Source organism: Hordeum vulgare, chromosome 3H (assembly GCF_904849725.1).
Source record: "Hordeum vulgare subsp. vulgare chromosome 3H, MorexV3_pseudomolecules_assembly, whole genome shotgun sequence".
Taxonomy (NCBI): domain Eukaryota; kingdom Viridiplantae; phylum Streptophyta; class Magnoliopsida; order Poales; family Poaceae; genus Hordeum; species Hordeum vulgare.
The window spans coordinates 418,675,647-418,701,875 of NC_058520.1; the positions used below are offsets into that span (position 1 = coordinate 418,675,647).

Below are 26,229 nucleotides of genomic sequence, written 5' to 3' on the forward strand. Positions count from 1 at the left end.
GACTGAGATACGCGGCTCTTATCAGGGTCGTCGACACGTCGGGAGGTCCTGCTAGCCTTGTGCAACGACCAAGATGCGGTCCTTTCCGATTTGGGGGTCGAGGCCCCCGAATTGGAAAGAAGCGCATCTAAGCGTTTCACAGGCAAGTAACATAGCACAAATAATAATAAAAGTAGACAATTCGGGATTCAACTGTCTTCTTATTAATAACTCAGAGTACATCACAGATACAATCAAGGTAGTTCCGCTACGGACTACAAAACGTGAAAATGCTATGCTACCCTGCCTGCAGGCCCACGATCACGGCCACGCCTCAGTCCGTTGGATAGTTCACGTAGAGGCGGTCTGTCTCCTCGTCGTACTGCCACGCCAACTGGGTGCCGTCGGGATCATCTGTCTCTGGGGTACCTGTACCTGTTGGGAGTTTCGGAGGAATCCGTGAGCCGCGGGGACTCAACAAATCTAAGACCTTGGTGCCAGAACTAGTCATGTTATTAGGTAGGGTAAGGGTGAAGTGTATAAGGCTGCAGCATCCTAAGCTTGAATAAGTGGCTAACTAACGCAAAGTAATTGTGAAGGTGACCTACACTAGCGGTCGGGATTACTTGATCACTAAGTGATCCTGAACACCTACCTACGGCATTCATAACCCCACCGTCTTCCCGATCGAAGAGAGATCTTCGAGGGGACAGTCGCGGTTACGCACACAGTTGGCAATGTTAGTAGCTTATGTTTAAGTTCTCTAATACCGGATGTTAACAAAATATTCCAAGTGGCCACATAACCGCGGGCACGGCTTTCCGAAAGATTTAACTCTCCAGGGGTGCTCCAACTAGTCCATCACAAACGAACACAGGCCGCAAAGGCATCCTCTATCACGAATCTCGTGATCTCGTCGGATTCCTTAGAGGAAAACCTTAACTCTGGGGAAAACCAAAGCTTCACTGGGATTCCTATACGCAAGATATACCGCTAAGGTAAGGCAAGGCTAGCAGGACCTCCCGACGTGTCGACGACACTGATAAGAGTCGCGTATCTCAGTCTCAGGACACGCCAGATGAGTCACACTACAGGTATACCAAACCTCAGGTTGCCCTGTGGTGGCCCCATAGTCTGCCCAGTGTGGACCAACACTCATGTGGAACACTGGCCCGGGTTGTTGATTAAAATCCTCGGGCTAGCTATTCCCTATGCAGTTTATTATTAAGTGATTAGCAAATTAACACCAATGTTGGGTCCTGCCGGACAAGCCTTAGCACTACGCGATTTATCAAGGGGGTCCCCATAACAACCCCGAACGTGTTAGGAGCGATCATTATGGAATCAAACACCGGCAACCGGTAACTAAGGCGGCAATAATGGAACAAAGCACCCGGCAAAAGGCTAGGCCTCCCGTCGTTTACCAAGTATATAGGTGCATTAATTAAATAACAGAATTTAAGATAATGATATCAAGCTCATGTTATCACATGAGTCAGAACAACTGCAACTAGCAATGCTAACATTAGTAGCTGAGCAAAGCCTACTTAGCCAGTCAAGTTTTGCTAGGAAGGGGAACAGTGTTTGGGTTCATAGCATATCAAGAGGCAATTTAATTTCAGTGGTAGGCAGCAAGCAATATGACATGGAAACGAAACTAGCATAACAAGTCTAGAGATGGAATCAAGGTCATATCATCTTGCCTGTGATATCCTCAGCTTGGAAGTCTAGAGGCAGACCACCGGGTTCGCGTTGTTGATGAGGTCGAGCTCGTCGGTGTAGTCGTCCTCCGGAGCTCCTAGCGCCAGGAATGGAGCGCGGGCACCCTGCCCGAGCCCCCGGACATGGTCGCCGGCGAAGTTCGACGGAGAGGCGGGGGTAGACGCGACGGAGCTCTCTACCTCTCTCTGCTACTGGATCTCTACAAAGACTTACCAGGACAGGAGGAAGAAGAGATGGAGGGGGAGAGGAGAGGTGGCGGCGGCAGGAGAGAAAAGGGAGGAACCCTAGGACGAGGGGGCACGGATGCCCAGGTAATAAGGGGGGTTCTCGACGTGCACGCTCACGGTGTCGGCGTGCTCTCTCATTGGAGCCTGATGGAAAGGTGCAGGGGGGAGAGAACGGCGTCAGGGGAAAGGAGGGAACGAGCTGGGCTTGGGCTGCCAGCGCACACGGGAGGGAGGAGAGAAGAGATGGGCCGCTAAGTGGGAGGGAGCCCACTTAGTGCGCCAGATAGAAAATTGATCTCCGTGACTATTTCCATTTACACATTAAACAGGGAAAGAAAAATAGGCACACAGCAAAATAAAAGGGATAAAATCAAAAGGAAAATTGCCCTAGACCTGAAAATGAACCAGCTATTTAAATAAAATACTACCAACATTTATGGGGCTACTTTCATAATTCCAAAACAGCATTTATTTATACTGTTTTGTGAATTATATTCACCCTTAAGACCAAGTACAAAACTTCAAATCAAGACATCATCATCCCCACAATAAGCTCTAATCACAAGACATTTTAAAACAGCTTTTGGGAAGATGTAATTTTGAACATGAGATAAAAGGAAGGAAAAGGGTTTTACATTCCAAAGTGGATTGAAGGTGAGAACCACCACATCTACTACACACTCCAACACCTCATGAGTATCACCACATAACCACAAGATCACAAACACCACAACTCATCACATGATAACACAAGCAAACACAAGGACAAGACATGGCATGAAACATATGGTATGCATGCATGCAAGGAAGAACAAAAGTGGCACATGAAATCATAGACACAAAGTGACATCATCATATTTATGACAAGGTGGACCCACATGAGAATAGGTTCCAAATAAGGCAAGGTTACATCTGGGGCACTACAAACTCTCCCACACTACAAAGAAGATTTCGCCCTCGAGATCTAAGACTGAAAGAAATCGGGAAATTCGGAACGGAGGCGATCCTCGCGTTCCCACGTAGCCTCTTTATCGGAATGGTGAGACCACTGCACTTTGAGAAATTTTACAGTCTTGTTACGGGTCTTGCGCTCAGTCGCCTCGAGAACCGCAACTGGATGCTCACGATAAGAAAGGTCAGGCTGAAGGTCGATATCTTGAAGATGCACAGTGCGCTCGGGGGTCTTGAAACACCTCCGAAGCTGAGAAACATGGAACACATCATGGACATTTGCAAAGGTTGACGGAAGCTCGAGTTGGTACGCAAGGTCGCCCCTCTTGCCAACCACTCTGAACGGACCAACGAAACGAGGCGCAAGCTTGCCTTTGATGCCAAAGCGATGCATACCCTTCATAGGCGACACCTTGAGATAGACAAAGTCATCAAGCTCATAGGACATGTCACGGTGCTTGCTATCGTAATAGCTCTTCTGACGGGACTGAGCTGCTCTGAGGTTGTCGTGAATGATCCGACACATCTTCTCAGCTTCTTCTATCATATCATTGCCAAGGATCTGACGCTCGCATGTCAGGGACCAGTTGAGCGGAGTACGACACTTCCTGCCATAGAGAATTTCAAACGGAGCCTTGCCAGAACTAGCTTGATAACTATTGTTATACGAGAACTCCGCGAAAGGCAGACAATCTTCCCACTTCATACCAAAAAAGATAACACGGGCTCTCAACATATCATCAAGAACTTGATTCACTCTCTCCACTTGACCACTAGTCTGAGGGTGGAACGATGTGCTGAAGCGGATCTTCGTGCCCATAGTAGACTGAAAGGAGTCCCGGAAGTTGGAAGTGAAGATACTTCCGCGATCTGAAGAGATCATCATCGTCACGCCATGCAAAGAGACAATCCTGGAGGTGTACAACTCTGCCAGCTAAGCTGCTGAAATGGACTCCTTGACTGGAAGGAAATGAGCCACTTTACTCAATTTGTCGACGACGACGAAGATAGCATCATTGCCCTTTTTGGACTTCGGAAACCCGGTGACGAAGTCCATCTCAATGTGATCAAACTTCCACTCAGGAATCGGCAAAGGCTGCAAGATGCCTCCTGGTCTTTGATGTTCTGCTTTCACCCTTCGACATACATCACACTCGTTTACGAACTGTGCAATTTCGCGTTTCATACGAGTCCACCAGAAAGTCTGCTTCAAGTCGTGGTACATTTTGGAACTTCCAGGATGAATAGAGAGCACAGAGTTATGAGCTTCTTCCATGATCACCTTCCTGAGATCACCTTTCGGGACGACAAGGCGGTCCTCGAAAAACAATGTGTCCCTGGCATCAACAGTGAAACACTTATACTTGGGGAGACTCTTTCCCACGCCAATCTTGACCTTTTTCACCATAGCATCAAGTAGCTGAGCTGCTCTGACCTGATCTTCCAAGGTAGGAGAGATCTGAAGGTTCGCAAGAAAACCCTGAGGGACTAGATGAAGATTAAGCTTCCTGAAAGACTCAGAAAGACCCGGCTGGAGAGGTTGTAGAATCAGACTGTTGCAATATGCCTTCCTCCTCAATGCATCTGCCACAACATTTGCCTTGCCTGGCGTGTACTCAACACTCGGATTAAAATCCTGGAGCATTTCCACCCAACGTGTTTGCCGAAGATTCAAGTTAGGCTGAGTGAAGATATACTTGAGACTCTTGTGATCGGTGAAAACTTCAACCTTACATTCCAACAAGAGATTTCTCCAAGTCATCAAGGCGTGCACAACAGCTGCTAGCTCGAGATCATGCACAGGATAGTTCTTCTCCGTAGGCTTCAACTGCCTGGAAGTATAAGCAACCACCTTCCTATCTTGCATCAAGATTGCACCGAGACCCTGGAGAGAGGCGTCGCAAAAGACCTGGTACGGCTTGGAATCATCCGGAGGGGCCAAGACCGGAGTGGAGATAAGCTTCTCTTTGAGTGTATCGAAAGCCAGTTGACACTCTGGAGACCAAACATACTTGACACCCTTCTGAAGAAGACTAGAGAGCGGCTTGGTGATTTTGGAGAAGTTCTCAACGAATCTTCTGCAATATCCGGCAAGCCCGAGAAAGCTTCGAAGCTGCTTCACATTCTACGGAGGTTCCCATTCAACAATGGCTTGAACCTTGGATGGATCAACCTTAATGCCCTCGGCAGAGATAATATGCCCAAGATAAACCACTTCTTTTAGCCAGAACTCGCACTTGGAAAACTTGGCATACAGCTTGTATTCTCTCAGTTTATCAAGCACCAACCTGAGATGTCTCTCATGTTCTTCCTCATTCTCAGAAAAGACCAGAATGTCGTCGAGATAGAGCAATACAAATTCATTCTTGTATGGTGAGAAAATATAGTTCATCAATCGAGAAAAAGTCGGAGGAGCATTAGCCAGACCAAAATACATGACCCTATACTCATACGAGCCAAAACTAGTCCTGAATGCCGTCTTCGGAATGTCTTCCTCGCGAATGCGAATCTGATGATAGCCCATTCTGAGATCAGCTTGGAGAATACTTTAGCACCTTTCAACTGTTCGAACAACTCAGTTATGTTCGGAAGTGGATATTTGTTCTTGATTGTCTTCTTGTTCAATGGGCGGTAATCGACACACAGCCGGTCCGAACCATCCTTCTTCTTGACAAATAGAACACCACATCCCCACGGAGACGAGCTTGGTCTGATCAAACCCAAACGCTCCTGCTCATCGAGTTGCCTCTTGAGTTCCTTCAATTCTTCTGGACCCAGCTTGTACGGTCGTTTGCACACTGGCTCTGTGCCTGGCTCAAGCTCAATGACAAACTTTCACGGTGCGGAGGCATGCATGGCAGCTCTTCAGGAAACACATCTTGATATTCGTAGACTACTGGAATTTGCTCAATAGGATTGATCTCACCCTTTTCATTCAAGGAGAACAAACGGATTGTATCATCGCGCGCCGCGAATATAATCACATCCTCCGAAGAGTGGGTAAGCTTGACTTCTTTAGCTTCACAATCAATTGACGCCTTGTTCATGGCCAACCAATCCATACCAAGAATCAAGTCGATGTCGGACTTGCCCAAGACATACGGAGACGCCAGAAAGGAATAATTTCCCAACTTGACAGAAACATCCGGAGCAACCCAACGAGAACTCATAAGCATACCCGGAGAAACAATGTCCAAAGACCTAGCCAACTCTTGAAGATGGAAATCATGCTTTGCCGCAAAAGGATATGACAAGAAAGAATGCGATGCACCAGAATCGAATAACACTTTAGCAGGAATATCATTGACTAGGAGATTACCCATGATCACATCAGAGGAGTTGTCTGCTTCAGCTGCATTCACCATGTTGACTCGAGATGATCTGGGGTTGAATTTGACAAGAGCGTTGCTTGGAGGTTTGCGTGGAGGAGGAGGCGGCAGACGGAGCTGAGAAGTACATTTGTTGGCATAGTGACCCTTCTGCCCACATTTGTGACAATTGACATCTGCTGGCTGCCGGAACTGAGTCTGAGGAGGCCCTTGCTTCTGATGCTGGTATCTCTGCTGGAAGCCAGGGTTGGGTGGGTGGGAAGAACCACGTCCACCTGAGTGCTTCAGCTGCTGTGAGTGCCGAGGAGGAGGAGGAGAAACACAAAACCTATGTTGCTTCTGAACCACCTGAGTCGAGGAAGAGCTGGAGTCTCTGAAGCGCTTCTTGGAGTTTTCCACCCTGAGCAAGGCTGCCTCTGCTCGGAGAGCTAAGTTTTAAAACTTGTCAAACTCCTCAGGATCGTGCAAAGCAAGCGCTAACTGCAAGTCCTCCTTCAAGCCACCCCTGAACTGATAGATCTTGCTCTTTTGATCCGGGACATCCTGCAACGCGTAACGGGCCAGCTCGTGGAACTCGACATTGTACTTGTACACAGAATTGTTGCCCTGCTTCAAACGCCTGAACTTCTCACGCATCTCCTCAACAAAACTGGAAGGGATGTAGTGGGACCTGAAGTCACGACAAAACTCGTCCCAAGACATCACCCTGTCACCTCTGGAGTCCTTAAGTTGCTACCACCAAATAGAAGCATGTCCCTTCAACTGAAATGTTGCAAACTTGACATAGTCCTCCGGACGCACATTGCTACACTCGAAATGCTTGTTCATATCACGGATCCAATCTTCCGCATCAAACGGCTGGTCGCAAGAAGTGAACGTCTTAGGCTGGTTTGACAGGAACTGACTCAGGTTGGCGAAGTGATTGCCACCCTGCTGGAAATTGCCCTGCTGATGATTGGCTCTCTCCTGGATCAACTTCAACAGCATCTGAGTGTTTGCATTAGTAGTTGCCATCATCGCGTGCCATGCCTCTGCAGGAGGAGGCGGCGGAGGAGGAGGAGGAGGTGGAGGCGGCATATCCTCACGCGCTGGGGTCTGACGAGTCGGTGGAGCCATCCTGAAGACGGACAACATATTAGTCCACAGAATAATTGAAGATATTGCTGAATCAAAAGACAGAATATCTGAACAGAATTTAGCATTGCACTCGAACAACATAGCAAGAGTGCATCCTCAAAGTAACAGATGACAAAATTCCGATAAGGACCACTACAAACAAGTGTGAGCTAGGACCGCTCGGAACAAACATATGACCGAGATTTCCCAAACCTCAATCAAGCGTCTGTAGGAAGATAGTCCTATAAGATACTACTAGATATCCCACCTATGAATTCCCGAAATAACTGGTCATGCAATCAGGTACACAGATACAAGGAGTATTTCACACAACTCCTAAACTAACCCGTCACCTGTATCACATCCTTCAACACACAACCAGCATCTCGGACCTTCATCTACAACAGATCCTCGTGATCACAACGATACCAAGTGTGGTAATACCCCCGAACAATCTACACCAGTACTGGGGACATAGGGGTTATCTCACCACTACCCGTATTGAAGCAATAACGAACACCCTCCGTTCTTAGATACTCAGAAATCTGAATGATGGCGATGTGCGCGATAATCCCTGGAGCTCAACTCCCCTGATACTTAGAGCAGATAGGAGGCACCAGGACAGGATTCAGTCACATCGAAATCATATAGATTTCACAAATACCCGCGTGATCCTAAAAAAAATTTGAGCGAGAAAAGGAGTAGAGTTAAAGATTTCCTAAGACGGGAACCTCTCCAGAGAAAAGAAGAGGAGAAAAAAGAATCCTACTCTCCGATATAACTAAGACTCAAAACATTTTCTAGACTCGACTCGGCCAAGTACGATCACACAAAGGCTCCTATGGTCGTAAGGCTCTGATACCAACTTGCAACGACCAAGATGCGGTCCTTTCCGATCTGGGGGTCGAGGCCCCCGAATAGGAAAGAAGCGCATCTAAGCGTTTCGCATGCAAGTAACATAGCACAAATAATAATAAAAGTACACAATTCGGGATTCAACTATCTTCTTATTAATAACTCAGAGTACATCACAGATACAATCAAGGTAGTTCCGCTACGGACTACAAAACATGAAAATGCTATGCTACCCTGCCTGCAGGCCCACGATCACGACCACGCCTCAGCCCTCTGGATAGTTCACGTAGAGGCGGTCTGTCTCCTCGTCGTACTGTCACGCCAGCTGGGTGCCGTCGGGATCATCTGTCTCTGGGGTACCTGTACCTGTTGGGAGTTTCGGAGGAATCCGTGAGCCGCGGGGACTCAACAAATCTAAGACCTTGGTGCCAGAACTAGTCATGTTATTAGGTAGGGTAAGGGTGAAGTGTATAAGGCTGTAGCATCCTAAGCTTGAATAAGTGGCTAACTTACGCAAAGTAATTGTGAAGGTGACCTACACTAGCGGTCGGGGTTACTTGATCACTAAGTGATCCTGAACACCTACCTACGGCATTCATAACCCCACCGTGTTCCCGATCGAAGAGAGATCTTCGAGGGGACAGTCACGGTTACGCACACAGTTGGCAATGTTAGTAGCTTATGTTTAAGTTCTCTAATACCGGATGTTAACAAAATATTCCAAGTGGCCACATAACCGCGGGCACGGCTTTCCGAAAGATTTAACTCTGCAGGGGTGCTCCAACTAGTCCATCACAAACGAACACAGGCTGCAAAGGCATCCTCTATCACGAATCTCGTGATCTCGTCGGATTCCTTAGAGGAAAACCTTAACTCTGGGGAAAACCAAAGCTTCACTGGGATTCCTATACGCAAGATATACCGCTAAGGTAAGGTAAGGCTAGCAGGACCTCCCGACGTGTCGATGACCCTGATAAGAGCCGCGTATCTCAGTCTCAGGACACGCCGGATGAGTCACACTACAGGTATACCAAACCTCAGGTTGCCCTGTGGTGGCCCCATAGTCTGCCCAGTGTGGACCAACACTCATGAGGAGCACTGGCCCGGGTTGTTGATTTAAATCCTCGGGCTAGCTATTCCCTATGCAGTTTATTATTAAGTGATTAGCAAATTAACACCAATATTGGGTCCTGCCGAACAAGCCTTAGCACTACTCGATTTATCAAGGGGGTCCCCATAACAACCCCGAACGTGTTAGGAGTGATCATTATGGAATCAAACACCGGTAACCGGTAACTAAGGCGGCAATAACGGAACAAAGCACCCGACAAAAGGATAGGCCTCCCGTCATTTACCAAGTATATAGGTGCATTAATTAAATAACATAATTTAAGATAATGATATCAAGCTCATGTTATCACATGAGTCAGAACACCTGCAACTAGCAATGCTAACATTAGTAGCTGAGCAAAGCCTACTTAGCCAGTCAAGTTTTGCTAGGAAGGGGAACAGTGTTTGGGTTCATGGCATATCAAGAGGCAATTTAATTTCAGTGGTAGGCAGCGAGCAATATGACATGGAAACGAAACTAGCATAACAAGTCTAGAGATGGAATCAAGGTCATATCATCTTGTCTATGATATCCTCAGCTTGGAATGGTTCTGGATCGTCCTGCACGTACTCTCCTGACTCCACGTATTCGTTCTCCGATCCCGGTGCTACCCAACGTAAGAATAACAGCCAATGAACAGAAGCACCACAAGATGAAACAATCACATGATGCATGAGATGAAAAATGAGCATGCACCACTATTTATATCACTAGCACAAGCAAAATAAACTACTACAAGTTCCTGGACATAACTGTACACTAAGATATTTTTACATGCATGAGGATGGCACGAACAGATGCGGCTCGTGAAAACTATGCAAAACCATATAAATAACATTGCAAACGGAGCTACGGTTCAACGGGAATCAACGAAACAAGATATGAAGCTCTACGTGGCAGAATCAACACCACACCCACATTTGGCACAAATCTGGTATTCACAGGTTGCCAAGACATGTAACAACCCAATATGAATGGATTGGAGCAAGGGAGAACAACACAAAATCAACTAAGCACACACAATGATCAAAATGACTATACTACATAATCTGCCATAATCTGCATCTTAGCTCTTTGGGAGCTACATGCAACATAGCTACAGGCCTCCAAATATGACAAATAATATATGTGGCTGTTGCCAACCAAGAACACTACAAGCACCAGCAAGAATCACAGCAAAAGGAATTAATCTCTAGAAGATACAAGGCCACAAACTTTCCCAAAACCATCAGATCTCAGGGACTTAGTGAAAATTCCTGCACCTGAATTTCTGTCTTTGTTCTGAATATTTTTGACAGCAATCAAAACACAATCTACTGGACTCCAAATGAGATGAAATTTTACAGGGATCTTCACAAACATATTAGGTCCAAAATCCTAGCACTGAGCTAAGGCTAGTTCTCAACACAATGACCATCACATCCTCATCTATAGGAGAAGAAAATGTTTCCAGAATTCCCAGACTTAGTGAAATTCCAGATTTCACTAAGCTGGACTTTTTGAGCCACATGCCCACTTTGTCTAGGCATAGTTTGCATGCAAAAAATACCAAGTGATAAATGACACCACTATGGTGTAGAGCAAAACCCCTACTTCTATCACACAAAAACACATGCCCTTGGGCTCCACCTATTCCATGGAAACCAAGATCAAACTTGCAACAAATCTGAATATGTCCACTCCATAAATTATTCCAATGGCAAAACTAACTTCACCACTGGATTCCTTGGGAGTTTCTACCCTAAAAACATATATAAAATGTGGGCATCTACTTGGATCAAATGACCACAATTTAAGGGAGAGGGAACTACTCCAAATCATGCCTAGGGAATGGGCATCATTTCATGTAGTTCCTACTAAAACAACAACTACAAAGGTTGAGATCATGTGCACAATGACAAAGTGACATGGGGGTTTGAACCCCATGTTTGGGTCATGCACATCAACTTCACAAATCTTACTACTAAGCTTCTCACATAAATATCATGACATGCCCTCTCACATATGGACATGTGGAGGTGCAAGGCTTGCTTGCCAAGGTGGGATGCTACTCACACACACACCTAGTCCACATCACCCACAAGCACAACATGCTCAAGATCATCACCACACACTTACACAAGTTATGATAGCCACAAACACTAGAACAAGCTCACACACACAAGGGGTATGTGTGAGGGGGGGAGTCCCTCCACACACACATACACACTCCTCTAAAACTTAAAGAACACTACACAAGAAATATGGGCAGCACACATGATCAAGCTAGGCTTGCATTCCTACTAACATTAAACTACCCACACAACTCTAATCAAAACAATTACATACACACACAAGCATCTACACCACATACTCAAAAACACACACATACACCTCAACCTACCACTTTTATCTAGCAGGCAAAAGGAGTTAACATGTCACCTTTATACCTATTGGATTAGGCACAAGCGTAGGATCAACAAAGCAAAGAGAAAAAAATAACAACAAGAAGAAAATGAAAAGGGGGCACCCTGGGATTCGAACCCAGTACCCTCTTTGGTAAACGAGAGCACCACTACCACTTTACTAGTCACCATGCACTCGACAGAGGAGGGGAACATAGCAGGTTAACCTCTCTGCTGCTGCTACTACTACCAACCGAAAATGAAATAAAAAGGGGGAGATGCACCACCGGGGATTCGATCCCTACACCTCCACAGAACAACCAGAGACCACAACCACTGCGCTACAAATTGACTACTGTTGGAACGGGTGAAACGAACCAGCTAAGCTATATGCAACAGCCGAACCAGGCTCTACACCGAGACGCACCAGCGTCAGGGAGGTTGTCGGTTTTCCCTCGCCAGCGTTGCTGCTGTTGCGCTGTGCTACGGAGGAGGAACGCACGAGAGCTACCCACAACTACCGCGGACTCTCACCAACCTACTACCTAACAAGAACTGCACAGCACATGCAACAACACGATGAACTAACTGATGTCGATCTTCAACGACAGAGAGGCGCGACGGCAGAGAGTTCGTCGGCTCCTCGTCGTGGTGCTGCTGCTGCCGGAGGCCGTTGCAAAACGAGGTGAAGGGAACCCCTAGAAACCCACTGCTACTGCACCTAGCACTACCTAGATGGCATGACCACCACCTGCAACTACTACTGCTGTTGCTCGAGACAGAGAGGATACGCACGCGCACAGGCCGGATCCGGGCTGATCCACGAAGGAGGAAGGAAGGAGAGGTTGATCCTCACCTTGGGGAGGAAGTAGAGGTTCGGATCGGAGCAGGAGGGCGCCGGAGATGAGGCAGATCGACAACGACGAAGCCCGAACCGTAGACCGAAGAAGAGGAGGCACACCACCGGGTTCGCGCTGTTGACGAGGTCGAGCTCGTCGGTGTAGTCGTCCTTCGGAGCTCCTAGCGCCGGGAATGGAGTGCGGGCACCCTGCCCGAGCCCCCGGACATGGTCGCCGACGAAGTTCGACGGAGAGGCAGGGGTAGACGCGGCGGAGCTCTCTACCTCTCTCTGCTACTGGATCTCTACAGAGACTTACCAGGACATGAGGAAGAAGAGATGGAGGGGCAGAGGAGAGGTGGCGGCGGCAGGAGAGAAAAGGGAGGAACCCTAGGACGAGGGGGGGCACGGACGCCCAGGTAATAAGGGGGGTTCTCGACGTGTGCGCTCACGGCGTCGGCGTGCTCTCTCACTGGAGCCTGACGGAAAGGTGCAGGGGGAGAGAACGGCGTCAGGGGAAAGGAGGGAGCGAGCTGGGCTTGGGATGCGAGCGCATACGGGAGGGAGGAGAGAAGAGATGGGCCGCTAAGTGGGAGGGATCCCACTTAGTGCGCCAGATAGAAAATAGATCTCCCTGACTATTTCCATTTACACATTAAACAGGGAAAGAAAAATAGGCACAGGGGAAAATAAAAGGGATAAAATCAAAAGGAAAATTACCCTAGACCTGAAAATGAATCAGCTATTTAAATAAAATACTACCAACATTTATGGGGCTACTTTCATAATTCCAAAACAGCATTTATTTATACTGTTTTGTGAATTATATTCACCCTTAAGACCAAGTACAAAACTTCAAATCAACACATCATCATCCCCACAATAAGCTCTAATCACAAGACATTTTAAAACAGCTTTTGGGAAGATGTAATTTTGAACATGAGATAAAAGGAAGGAAAAGGGTTTTACATTCCAAAGTGGATTGAAGGTGAGAACCACCACATCTACTACACACTCCAACACCTCATGAGTATCACCACATAACCACAAGATCACAAACACCACAACTCATCACATGATAACACAAGCAAACACAAGGACAAGACATGGTATGAAACATATGGTATGCATGCATGCAAGGAAGTACAAAAGTGACACATGAAATCATAGACACAAAGTGACATCATCATATTCATGACAAGGTGGGCCCACATGAGAATAGGTTCCAAATAAGGCAAGGTTACATCTGGGGCACTACACCTTGCCTTACCTTAGAGATATATCTTGCGTATAGGAATCCCAGTGAAGCTTTGGTTCTCCCCAGAGTTGAGGTTTTCCTCTAAGGAATCCGACGAGATCACGAGATTTGTGATAGAGGATTACTTTGCGGCCTGTGTACGTTTGTGATGGACTAGTTGGAGCACCCCTGCAGGGTTTAATCTTACGGAAATCCATGCCCGCGATTATGTGGCAACTTGGAATATTTTGTTAACATCCGGTATTAGATAACTTAAACGGAAGCTAATAAAATTGCCAACTATGTGTCTAACCGTGATTGTCCCCTCGAAGATCTCTCTTCGACCGGGAACACGGTGGGGTTACGATTGACGTAGGTAGGTGTTCAGGATCACCTAGTGATCATGTATTCTCGATCGCTAGTATAGTCCACCTTCATACATGATCTACGTAAGTTAGCCACCAAATCAAGCTTAGGATGCTGCAACCTTAAACACTCTACCCTATCCAACCTAATAACTTGACTAGTTCTGACACCAAGGTCTTAGATTGCTGAGTCCCCATGGCTCACAGATTCCTCCACAACACCAACAGGTTCAGGTACCCGAGAGACAGATGATCCCGACGGCACGCAGCTGGCGTGGCAGTATGATGAGGAGACCGACCACCTGTACATGAACTATCCAGAAGATTGAGGCGTGGTCGTGATCGTGGGCCAGCACATAGGGTATCATAGTCATTTTCTCTTGTTTTAGTCCGTACCGGAACTACTTTGATTGTATGCGTGATGTACTCTGATATATTTATGAGAAGGCAATTGAATCCCTGATTGTCTCTTTATTATTATTATGTATGTGATGTGTTACCTGTTTGCGAGACACTTAGATGCGCTCCTTTCCAATTCGAGGCCTCGATTCCCAGACCGGAAAGGACCGCATCTTGGTCGTTACAACAGGAGGCGGGTCCGCGACTGAGGCACGACCCGAGCCCAGGAGAGGTGTGTTTGCGAGGGATCCCGAGGCCTGCATAGACGTTCCGGGTGCAGGGGAATCAGCGACGGGACCAGCGCCTCGAGAATCAGCGCCTTGACCAGCCCCTCCCTGATCTTCTGTGGCGGGCGAATCCGCGGTACTATTGGCTTGCATAAAATCACGTCTCTGATCTGCAGATTCTTGTGCACTATTAGCAGAATTTGCATTAAAACCATTGGAAGGTGACACGTGATCATTGCTAACTTCTTCCTGTGGATCCAGAGTGGTTGGATTAAGAAGAATAGGTGGAAGAAGAACAAGCTCCGCACGGAGTTGGGCACCGGCATTAGGATGGAGGGTAGCAAAAGGAAAAATATGTTCATCAAAGATAACATCACGAGAGACATAAACACGTCCACTAGAGATGTCAAGGCATTTATATCCTTTATGCAGAGCACTATAGCCAAGAAAAGCACATTGTTTAGACCAATACTCAAGTTTGTGTTTGTTAAAGGGGCGCAAATTAGGCCATACCGCACACCCAAAAATACGAAGAGAGGTGTAATTTGGTGGAGTTCCAAAGAAACGTTCAAGTGGAGTTTGATTGTGGATGACCCGACTAGGGAGACGATTTATAAGGTAGACATCAGTAAGGAAGGCCTCATCCCAAAATTTGAGGGGCATGATCTAACAACGAGAGGCCAACTTCCACGATATGATGATGCTTGCATTTAGTAGAGCCATTTTGTTGGTGTGCATGGGGACATGAAACATGATGAGTGATACCTAGACGCTCAAAGAATTGATTTAACTTTTGGTACTCACCACCCCAATCTGTTTGCATAGAAATAATTTTCCGACCAAATAAACGCTCAACAAGGGCTTGGAAGATATGAAATTTCTGAAACACATCGGACTTATGTTTAATGAGGTAGATCTAACTAAACTTACTGAAATTGTCAATAAAACTGACATAATATTTCTGTCTACCAACAGAGAGAGGCCCAGGGCCCCATACATCAGAAAAAATGAGCTCTAAAGGAGCTTGAGACACACTACTGGAACGAGGATATGGTAGTTGATGGCTCTTGGCCATCTGACAAGCATCACAAACTATATGATGATCTGTTTTATTGGACACACGAAGACTATTATTGCAAAGAATTTGTTGCACCACCGGTAGCGATGGATGACCGAGGCGCCTATGCCACCTAGAGTTAGATGGCTTGATGACTCCAAGACTATGACGTCCATGAGTAGATGAATGGCCAGCTACAGGATACAATCCCTCTCTACTTGGACCGTGAAGAATTATTTTCCCCGTTTCCTGATCGTTTACAGAAAAGAACTCATGGTAAACAACAAGATATGCATGATTATCTTTAGTGAGTTGATGGCCAGAAAGTAGACTTTTGGAAGTACTAGGGACATGCAATATATTGTTCAACTTGAGAGATTCATGTGGAGTAGGAAGAAGTGCATGACCAACGTGTTTAATTTCCATACCTTGACCACTAGCTGTGTGGATTTGTTTCCGTCCAGTGTAGCGATCACGCACCGTGAGTTTCTCCAACTCACCGGTTACATGATCCGTAGCGCCGGTGTCAAGGTACCAGTTGGTATCTAGTCCATAGGAGCCCGTTGTCGCAATCGTGTTAGCAGATTTTGCATGGCCACCATAGCGCTTGGGGTTGTTGTTGTATGACTTGTCATACCTTTTCTTGCAGGACCACGCGCCATGACCATCTTGCTTGGAGATTTGGCAGACAAGAGGACCGAGAGGACCACCTCCCCTTGTTGAGGCACACCACCAGGGTTGTTGTTGCTGCCCGAAGCTTGGTATCCACCCCCAGCAGAGGGGCGAACTGGGGTGTTTCAGTTGCTGCCACCCCGGGACGCCATGTTGAGGGAGTGACCACTGCTGGTTTGGGAGAGGATACGCGCCTCCGCAGGGAGTAACACAGAGAAGAGTTGGCTGAGTCCAATAGGATTATCAGCAGCAGCACGAGTGGAGATTGCAAAGACGAACGAGTTGTAGTCTGAATCCAATCCCTGCAGAATATGAGAGACAACTTCGTCCTCATCAACAGGTTTCCCAGCCGCCGCAAGTTCATCAGCATAGCCCTTCATCTTGGTGTAGTACTCGGCAGCGGACATCTCTCCCTTGCAGGTGGTGTCGAGTTGCCCACGGAGTAGGATTGTACGCGCACGGGACTATGAGGCGAACATCTGGAGGATGACAGCCCAGACGCCAACAGCACTTGTGACTTCGTGGACTTGAAGAAGAACATCCCGAGAGAGGGAGGTGAGCAGAAAACTGAGAACCTGCCGATCCTGGCTGTACCAGGTTGTCTATGCAAGATTGGGTGAAGCTGAGGTCTCCTTCTTCCCGGACACCTCTCGCTCCGTGATCAGATCAACTGGGGGTGCCGACGTAGTGCCATCAAGGTAACCCATGAGGCCGGCAGCCCGGATGTGTGGGAGGACCTGCGCCTTCCACACCAGAAAATTTCCTCTCGTCAACTTCTCGGTTATGGTGTGGCCGAGAGCAGCGAGAGAAGGAGAAGCCATGGCTGTGGTGGAGGATGAACTAGACATAGATGGGAAGAGGAAGGCTCGATACCATGTAGAAAGAGCTGGAAGCATATGCCATCGGCAGGGATGCGTGCATGTTAAATAGAGATAGATGATTACACGAAGTCGGTTCAGCTATGGAGATATCCTCTACTAACTACCTAGAGATATATCTCAACAGACAAACAGCGTATACAACAGAGAACACAACATGCACGCCTCTCCTATCCTTGGTAAACACGGTTTATACAATACCGTTAGTTACAATCTGTTGAACACGTTCTCGATGGACGTGGTTCGAGCCCAAGCCGTTGACCGCTGGCCGAAGAGCTACAACAACAGCAGGCCCATCTGGAACCTCGCAGTCCTAGGCCACTATGGGGAGTCGCCCATCTCGGACCACGACGACTGCGAGGAGACCCCCATCTGGGACCTGGACGACTACGAGGTGACGGCCGAGCTCGGCTCCGGGAACTTCGGCACGGTCATCAAGGCGTGGTCCTACAAGACCGGCGAGAGCGTGTGTAAGCACTAATCGGATCAACTCTCTCTCACTCTCTATCGATCAGGATCACACACACACGATCACAGGAGCTCGAGGGTTTTTGGCGATGCGAACAACTTGCATCCTTTTCTGTATTTCTCTGCTACTCTTATTCAGTTATAGTTGACCTAGAACCACCAACGGCCCGAGCAAAACGCCCGCTACAACTACCACGATCGCGACATCCCATGATCCAGTTCATGCGGGCGGTAGACCCCTTCTTCGGGAGAAAAACAAGCTAGCCTAACTAACCTATCAACTCAGCTAACTAGCTGTTATTTGCAGCTCAAACGGAAGGGAAAAAACGACTAACTAACTGACAGTCTGAAGAAACGAACACATGAGGTTTAAGTCCACAATCACTCCCTAAACCTTGTGTGCTTCGTTGAGCTTCACCATCCCGATCTTTGCTCGCTGCTCCTGAAGTTTAACTCGTCCCAATGCCTTGGTCAACACATCAGCGAGTTGCTCCTCGGATCGAACGAACTCGATCTAAATCTTCCCATCCTCCACGCACTCCCGAATAAAGTGATACCTGATTTCTATATGCTTGCTGCGATCATGGAAGACAGGGTTCTTACTTAGTGAAATAGATGATTTGTTGTCGACGTTGAGCATGGCGGCCTTCTGTTCTTCATCCTTGATCTCTCCCAGCAATCGAGCCAGCCAAATTCCCTGACAGGCGGCAGTGGTGGCCGCCATGTATTCTGATTCACACGAAGAGAGAGCCACTACTCTCTGCTTCTGTGACTGCCAGCTTACCGGATTGCTTCCCAGGAAGAACACAACTCCGGTGGTGCTTCTACGACTATCCACGTCGCCCCCAAGATCGCTATCGTTGTAGCCGATCAATGGAGCTCCGTGGTCACTGCGGGTGTAGTGCACTCCCCAATGCAAGGTTCCAGCAACATAGCGCAGGATGTGCTTCACCGCCGTCATGTGTTCTGTCGTCGGCTCTTGCATGAACCGCGACACATACCCGACAGAGAATGCTAGGACCGGCCTGGTGTGGACGATGTAGCGAAGCATGCCTACGATGCTCCGGTATTCTGTAGCATCCACTGGCCTCGCCGTGCTCACCTTGCTGAGCTTGAACCGCGGCTCCATGGGCATGTGACAAGGATTGCATCCCGTTATATCTGCCTTGTAGAGGATCTTGGCAGCGTACGCAGCCTGGCCGAGATCGATGCCGCCGCCGTGCCGCCTCACCTCGATCCAGAGGTAGTAGTGGAGCCGTCCCAGGTTGCTCATGTCAAAGAGTGTCTGCATCTCCTTCTTGAATCCCGTGATCTCTTCTTCGTTGGTTCCCGTGATGATCAGATCATCGACGTAGACGCCGACCACCAGACGAGAGCTCGTAGTCCCTCTGGCATAGACAGCGTGCTCCGAGGGGCACCTTGCGAACCCTAGTGAGGCCACGCTTGCGTCTAGCTTGGCGTTCCAGGCGCAAGGGGCTTGTTTCAGCCCATATAGCGCTTTCCTGAGCTTGAGCACCTTGGTATCCTTGTCGGCGGCAGTGAAGCCTGGTGGCTGAGCAACGTAGACCTCTTCCTCCAGATCGCCGTTGAGGAACGCCGACTTCACGTCCATGTGGTGCACCGTCCATCCGGCTCGAGCGGCCAGAGCGAGCAGGAGGCGGACAGACTCGAGCCTAGCCACAGGCGCGAAAACCTCATCATAGTCCACGCCGTGCTTCTGCACGTATCCCTTCGCCACGAGCCTTGCTTTGTGCTTCACTACTTCTCCATTGGCGTCCTTCTTGACCTTAAACACCCACTTGAGGCCGATCGGACGATGCCCAGCAGGCGGATCGACGAGATCCCAAGTGTGGTTCGCCTCGATGGATTTCATCTCCTCCAACATCGCCTGTCGCCAGCATGCCTCAGTTTCTGCTTCTTGGAAGGAGCTAGGTTCTTCCCCAAGTGCCAGGTGCAGCTCGTCCATGAGTTCATCATCGTCGATGTCAGCATTAGCCCAGCTGGGTTCCTCCAGTCCAGCCAGCAGCCCGCTCTGCGCTGCTCTCTCCGCCGTACTCATGTAGCGGGGGTTGGGGAGGAAGATGTCGTCTCTTCCTCGTGTCCTCATCGGATGCGGCGGCGCAGGGTTGGCCCTGGTGCACGTAGGAGGTGCACGCTCTTCTGCTATGCCAGTCGTGCTCCCAGTTGCAGCGTAAGGGTCTGTAGCTGGCGCAACAGCACCGTCTTCTTCTGTCCCTGCTGGTGCGGGACCTTTCTCAACAGAGGGAGGTGCAGTGGCGACTGAGGGAGCCGCTTCCGGTGGTGTAGACGAGCAGGCACTTGCAAGGGGTGCAAACGTCTCGATGACGAAACCGGCGTCGGTTGCCGTGGCCTCCTTCTTCTCCCACTCCCATGCTCGTGTCTCGTCGAACACGACGTCACGAGAGACGTGGACGCGCTTGCCCACGGGGTCGTAGAGGCGGTAGGCTTTGCTCCCGGGTTCGTAGCCGAGCAGCACCATAGCCTTGCTCGTGTCTTCAAGCTTCGACGGATGTGGCCGTGTTTCCTTGGCGTGTGCCACACAGCCGAACACGCGCAAGAAGTCGACGGAGGGCTTCCTGCCGTGCCAGGCTTCGAACGGAGTCTTCCCCGCGACGCTCCTGGAATATGCTCTGTTGAGCACGAAGACGGCCGTCATCACGGCCTCGCCCCAGAACTGCGGTGGCACTCCCATCCCCTTGAGCATGCATCTGGCCGTCCCGACGACGGTCTGATTCCGCCTCTCTACCACGCCGTTCTGCTGCGGTGTGTATGGTGCAGTGAGATGTCGTTGCACTCCAAGCTCGGCTAGGTGTGAGCTGAACTCTGCCGAGTTGAACTCCCCGCCGCGGTCGGAGCGAAACGTCTTGAGCTTCCGTCCCATCTCGCGCTCTGCGTGCGCCAGGAAGGTTTGGATTGCCTCGGCTGCCTCGTCCTTGCTCCGAAGCAGGTACAACCACATAAATCTGTTGTGGTCATCGACGAGCAGCAGGAAGTAGCGCTTCCCGCCCGATGTGGGCGGTGAGATGGGGCCGCAGAGGTCACCGTGCACCAGCTCGAGGGGCTCGGCCGCATGGTACTTGGCCTGCTGGGGAAAGGGGGCTCTCCGCTGCTTCCCCACCAGGCAGGCGTCGCACACCTGCTCGATGTGGTGGATCAGGGGCATCCCCTTCACCATGCCCTGTCGTGTCAGCCTCTCGAGGTCGTCGAAGTGTTGGTGACCGAAGCGAGCGTGCCAGCGCCATGCCTCCTCGTCGGCGTGCGCGGCGAGGCAAACAGGGGCGGCGAGCCGCAATCGCGCGATGTAGAGTCGGTTGCGGGAGCGAGGTACTCTGGCCAGGAGACGATTCTGTCGATCGCGCACCGTCATGACCCCGGCTTCGACGTGCGTGGGGCAGCCGCTCTCATCAAGCTGGCCGATGGACACGATGTTGCTCCTTAGCTGCGGTATCCAGTACACGTTGGTGAGTGCACGGTGTTCCTCTCCGGCCATGGAGAAGAGGACAGTCCCTCGCCCATGGATCGGCATGAGCGAGCCGTCCCCGAACTTGACTGAACCGCGGATGCCCTTGTCCAACTCGGAGAAGGCCGCCTCGTCTCCGGTCATGTGGTTCGACGCGCCCGTATCAAGATACCAGGCTGCATCCACATCGTCGGGGGAGCGTCGCAACTCCGCCCGCGCGCGCGACTCGTTGAGGAGGATTATCTCGTGACCCGTCACGGTGGGTGGTTCAGAGGTGGTCGCGGTCAGGGAGACATGCTCGATCATCAGCAGGCCGGGATCGTCGTCCTCTCCCGCTTGTCCCTGGGCGAGGAGAGCCTGGTCCTCCTCGTGTTTCTTCTTGCGGCAATCGCGGGCCCAATGGCCAGGGATCCCACAGTAGTGACACTTTTCGCGGTCTGCGTCAGCTCCCTTTGCGCCGCCAGACTCCGTGCCGGCAGGAGACTTGCCTCTCCTGCCGCGGCCACCGCCACGAACGCGCCCACGGCCCCGTCCTCGCCCGCGCCCTGGTGAGCCAGACGAGTTGCTGCCGTTGGCGCCGTTGGCGGCCAGGCCCTTCTCACGCGCGCGCCACTCCTCCATGGTCAGCAGGAGGTGGGCACCGCCTTCGCCATCGCCATCACGATCGAAGCGATCCTCCGCCACCTTGAGACGGCCGGTGAGCTCTTCCACCGTCAGGGTGTCGAGGTCGACCAGGGTCTCGATGGAGAGCGCGACCTGGGCGTACCTGCGAGGCACAACGCGAAGGAACTTGCGCACGACGCGCCCATCTCCGACAGGGTCGCTGTGGATCGAAAGGTTGTTCACGAGCCCAGTGAGTCGCATGGCGAAGTCGTCGACGTTCTCACCGGATTTGAAGCGGATGTCCTCGAATTCCCGACGGAGGCTCTCCGCCCTGGCCTCGCGCACAGCGGCCGAGCCCATCCGCATGGTCTTGACGGCGTCCCAGGCTTCCCTCGCCGTCTCCTTCGTGGAGAGAACGGCGAGCATCTCTGGCGGCACCGCTCGGAGGACTGCCTCCAGCGCCATGCGGTCGTCGTGGAAGTCCGGTGTTCCCGTGGTGACGGCGTTCCATAGCCCGCACGTCTGCAGGATCGCTCGCATGAGGAGTGACCAGTCGCCGTAGTTGCTCCGAGTCAGGGTGGGGAAGACCGTCGGCAGGGCCACCTCCCGCCTCTGCACTACCGGCGCGGCGATCTCCTGCCCGCGCGCAGCGCGTCCGCGCCTCCCCATGGGTGAACGCGTCAGGGTTCGCCCGCGCCTGGGCGACGGCGTCCTGGACCCGTCGGCGGCGGCAACCCTCCTGCGCTACTCGCTTCCGGCCATGGTCCCGAGGTTGACGAAGCTCTGATGCCAATTGTAAGCACTAATCGGATCAACTCTCTCTCACTCTCTATCGATCAGGATCACACACACACGATCACAGGAGCTCGAGGATTTTTGGCGATGCGAACAACTGGCATCCTTTTCTGTATTTCTCTGCTACTCTTATTCAGTTACAGTCGACCTAGAGCCACCAACAGCCCGAGCAAAACGCCCGCTACAACCACCACGATCGCGCGATCCCACAATCCAGTTCATGCGGACGGTAGACCCCTTCTTCAGGAGAAAAACAAGCTAGCCTAACTAACCTATCTACTCAGCTAACTAGCTGTTATTTGCAGCTCAAACGGAAGGGAAAAAACGACTAACTAACTGACATTCTGAAGAAACGAACATTTAAGTCCACAGCGTGGCCATCAAGACCCTCAGCTCGAGCAGCCACGACGCGGTCCGGCGGGAGGCCGGCCTCCTCAGGGCGTGCCGCGGCCACCGCTCCATCGTCCAGCTGCGTGCCATGTCCTCCGACCCCGGCGCCGACGACAGGCTCTCCCTCGTCATGGAGTACGTCGGGCCAAGCCTCCACCACGTCCTCCACGGCGCCCGCCGCGGCTGCCCGTTCCAGGAGGACGTCGTGCGCTACCTCATGCGGCAGCTCCTGGGCGGCGCCAAGCACATGCACGAGCGCTGCGGCGTCGTCCACCGGGACATCAAGCCCGAGAACGTCCTCGTCGGCGACGGCGTCAAGATATGCGACTTCGGGCTCGCCATGCGCACGTCGACCCAGTCCCCGCCGTACGGCCTGCATGGCACCCGCAGCTACATGGCCCCGGAGATCCTCCTGGGGAAGCCCGACTACGACGCCAAGGTGGACGCCTGGTCGCTCGGCTGCGTCATGGCCGAGATCCTCCTGGGCGACCGGCTCTTTGGCCGCGCGGCGGACGACGCCGACCAGCTCCTCAGGATCTTCTACATTCTTGGCGTGCCGGACCAGATCTCCTGGCCGTCCTACAACTCCATGCCGCTCGCCGGCGAGCTGGTGGCGCCGCCGCCGACGACGAGCACCCCCCACCGCAACAGGCTGCGCGAGATGTTTCCAGAGGACTGCCTGTCGATACAGGGCTTCCAAGTATTGAGCGGCCTCCTCTCCTGCGACGCACACAAGAGGCTGTCGGCGGCTGATGCCTTGGAGCTTCCTTGGTTCGCCGTCAACTAGGACGACGCTCCGGAAACCTTGATTTGATAGCGTGCACACACAACGTTCTTGTGTCGACACACATGTAATGTAAGGTTCGACTGCGATATTTCTGCAGTTCTGCTGTCTGGGTTTAGTTGCAAGGAAATTGTCGACTTACGTTCAGGTAAAAAACTTATGCTCGTTCCCTAAAAAAAAAAATAACCTATGCTCGTTTACTTCATATACGTACATCAATACGAAGTGCGACCATGTGTTTGGGTTGGTACAATTGAATGATTTTGCATCCACGAGCCGAAGCGGCGTGCACTGGAGCTGAAGTTCGTGTGTGTTCCAGAGTCCAGAGTTCCTTTTTCAGTCTCAAATTGTAACTTGGATTAGCTAGCCGACCAAAGTCCAAACCATCGGATCCGAATTTGTTTTCGATTTTGCTGTTCAACTGCTGTCTAAAAACTGTAATTTGGATCAGCCGACCAAACCATAGGATGCGAATTTGTTGCTGTTCACCGGTTTTTTGGAAATTGTAATTTGGATCAGTCAATTTTGCACGAAGCCCCGAGGGCCGAGGCCGAAGATGGGGGCACGGTGGCGAGCGGCAGAGAGGGATGGGCGGCGGCGAGGGATGAGTGGCGCTCCCGGTTAGGCTGGCGTCGGACAGGAGGAAGAAGGGAAAGAATGAGCCAGGGCGTCGGATTTCAGTCCAATAGCTCAAGCGAATCGGTTGATAGCAAAAATAAAAATAAAAATAGACAAGTGACAAATAGGCGGCCTCATTCGTTTACATGTTCTCGAGCAAAACATTCTTGCTCTTTCTCCATTCCAAGTGTGGCCGACGATGCGAGTGCTTTCCTTTATCAAGTTTGTAGTAATAGTTCACCTCTTTGGAAGTTGGTCTCTTAAAAAATTATAAAAAATTATCATTGTTTCTTGGTTAAGTTCTGAAATAATTTGTTGAAGGTGCTTTACAAATTCCATGTGCTAACAAGTACTGCTGTTACCTGTTAGGGCGCGACGAAAATCCATGTTACGATATCACATCAAATCTATGACATAATTCTCATCATCATCATTGTTGAAAGAAATTCCTTTCCACATTGTTGAGGTTCTCTCAAATAGTTGCATGTTCATCTTCGACATACAAAGTCTTTCAACACCGTTGAAAGTTCATCTTTAATTAAGGGTCGCGATATCTGCCGCACGTATGGCACGTGGAAGGTATCTGTTCCATCCCGTGTGTGGCATCCACCTAGACCCGCACGCACGCGCACGTTCGGACGTCTCGACCCGTAGCCCGCACGACCTGTGGCTGAGCCGGTCGCCCGCACGACCTGGCTTGCCACCACGCTGCCTCCACGCAACACTTAAAAATACATGGCAACTGACAGTCGTGCGGGCGCGCGACGACAGTTCCACTCAGTTGTCATGTAACACTGAAAAAATATGACAATTGACAGACATACGAACACGACAGTTTCACTAAGTTGCCATGTAACACTGAGATGACATGGCAACTGACAGGCATACGAATACGACAGTTCCACTCAGTTGTCATGTAACACTGGAAAAACATGGCAACTGACAGACATGCGGACACGACAGTTCTACTAAGTTGTCATGTACGTAATACTGAGAAGACATGACAACTGACATGCATACGGACACGACAGTTCCACTCAGTTGTCATGTAACACTGGAAAGACATGGCAACAGGCATGCGAGCACGGCAATTTCACTCAGTTGTCATGTAACACTCGAAAGACATGGCAACTGACAAGTATGCGGGCACGGCAGTTCCACTCAATTGCCAGAGAAGACGTGACAACTCACAGTTGTCATCTAACACTGAGAAGAAATGACAACTGACATTTGTCATGTAACATTAAGAAGACATGACAACTGACAAGTCACGTAACACCGTTACACCACACGCATGCGCGCGTTATCTTTTTTTGAATTAAGGATATATCAAAAATTAATTGGAAGTTATTGCATGTAATTTACATTTTTTGAATTAAGGTTATATCAAAAATTAATTGGGAGTTATTGTATGTAATTTACATTTTTTGAATTAAGGGTATATCAAAAATTAATTGGAGGTTATTGCATGTAATTTACAGTTTAATCAAATTGGCTTCAAGCTGGGGAGAACAAAAATTTGTTACACAAGAAGAAGAAAAAAGGAGCAAAAGATGGAAGGGGGTAGGGGGTCCTTCCAACTTCCAACAGCGACATATATCAGATAAAGTGTAAAGTAAACATCCCAATCGCTTCACATTATATGTTTCAAAAAAAATGACATCTATTTATTCCAAGACCAGTATGGGCAATTGTAAGTCGAACTATACTGACACAGTTAATAACATAGACACGAAAACACAA

At 50.0% G+C, this 26,229-nt stretch overlaps 1 protein-coding gene across 1 annotated transcript; it reads left to right on the forward strand.

Annotated features, from left to right (window-relative positions):
• Window positions 1-22,566: 22,566 nt before the first annotated feature.
• Window positions 22,567-24,024, forward strand: LOC123441810 (putative cyclin-dependent kinase F-2). Its single transcript, XM_045118032.1, has 2 exons — window positions 22,567-22,670; window positions 23,067-24,024. The coding sequence occupies exons 1-2, from the start codon at window positions 22,567-22,569 to the stop codon at window positions 23,869-23,871; spliced, it is 909 nt and encodes a 302-aa protein (XP_044973967.1). The 3' UTR covers window positions 23,872-24,024.
• Window positions 24,025-26,229: the final 2,205 nt, after the last annotated feature.

Excerpts from the sequence above, each read along its gene's own strand:
- LOC123441810 (XM_045118032.1), top strand. The coding sequence starts at position 22,567 with ATGGGTGAACGCGTCAGGGTTCGCCCGCGCCTGGGCGACGGCGTCCTG. Across the intron at positions 22,671-23,066 it reads CTTCCGGCCATGGTCCCGAG|CGTGGCCATCAAGACCCTCA; the intron begins GTTGACGAAGCT and ends TTAAGTCCACAG.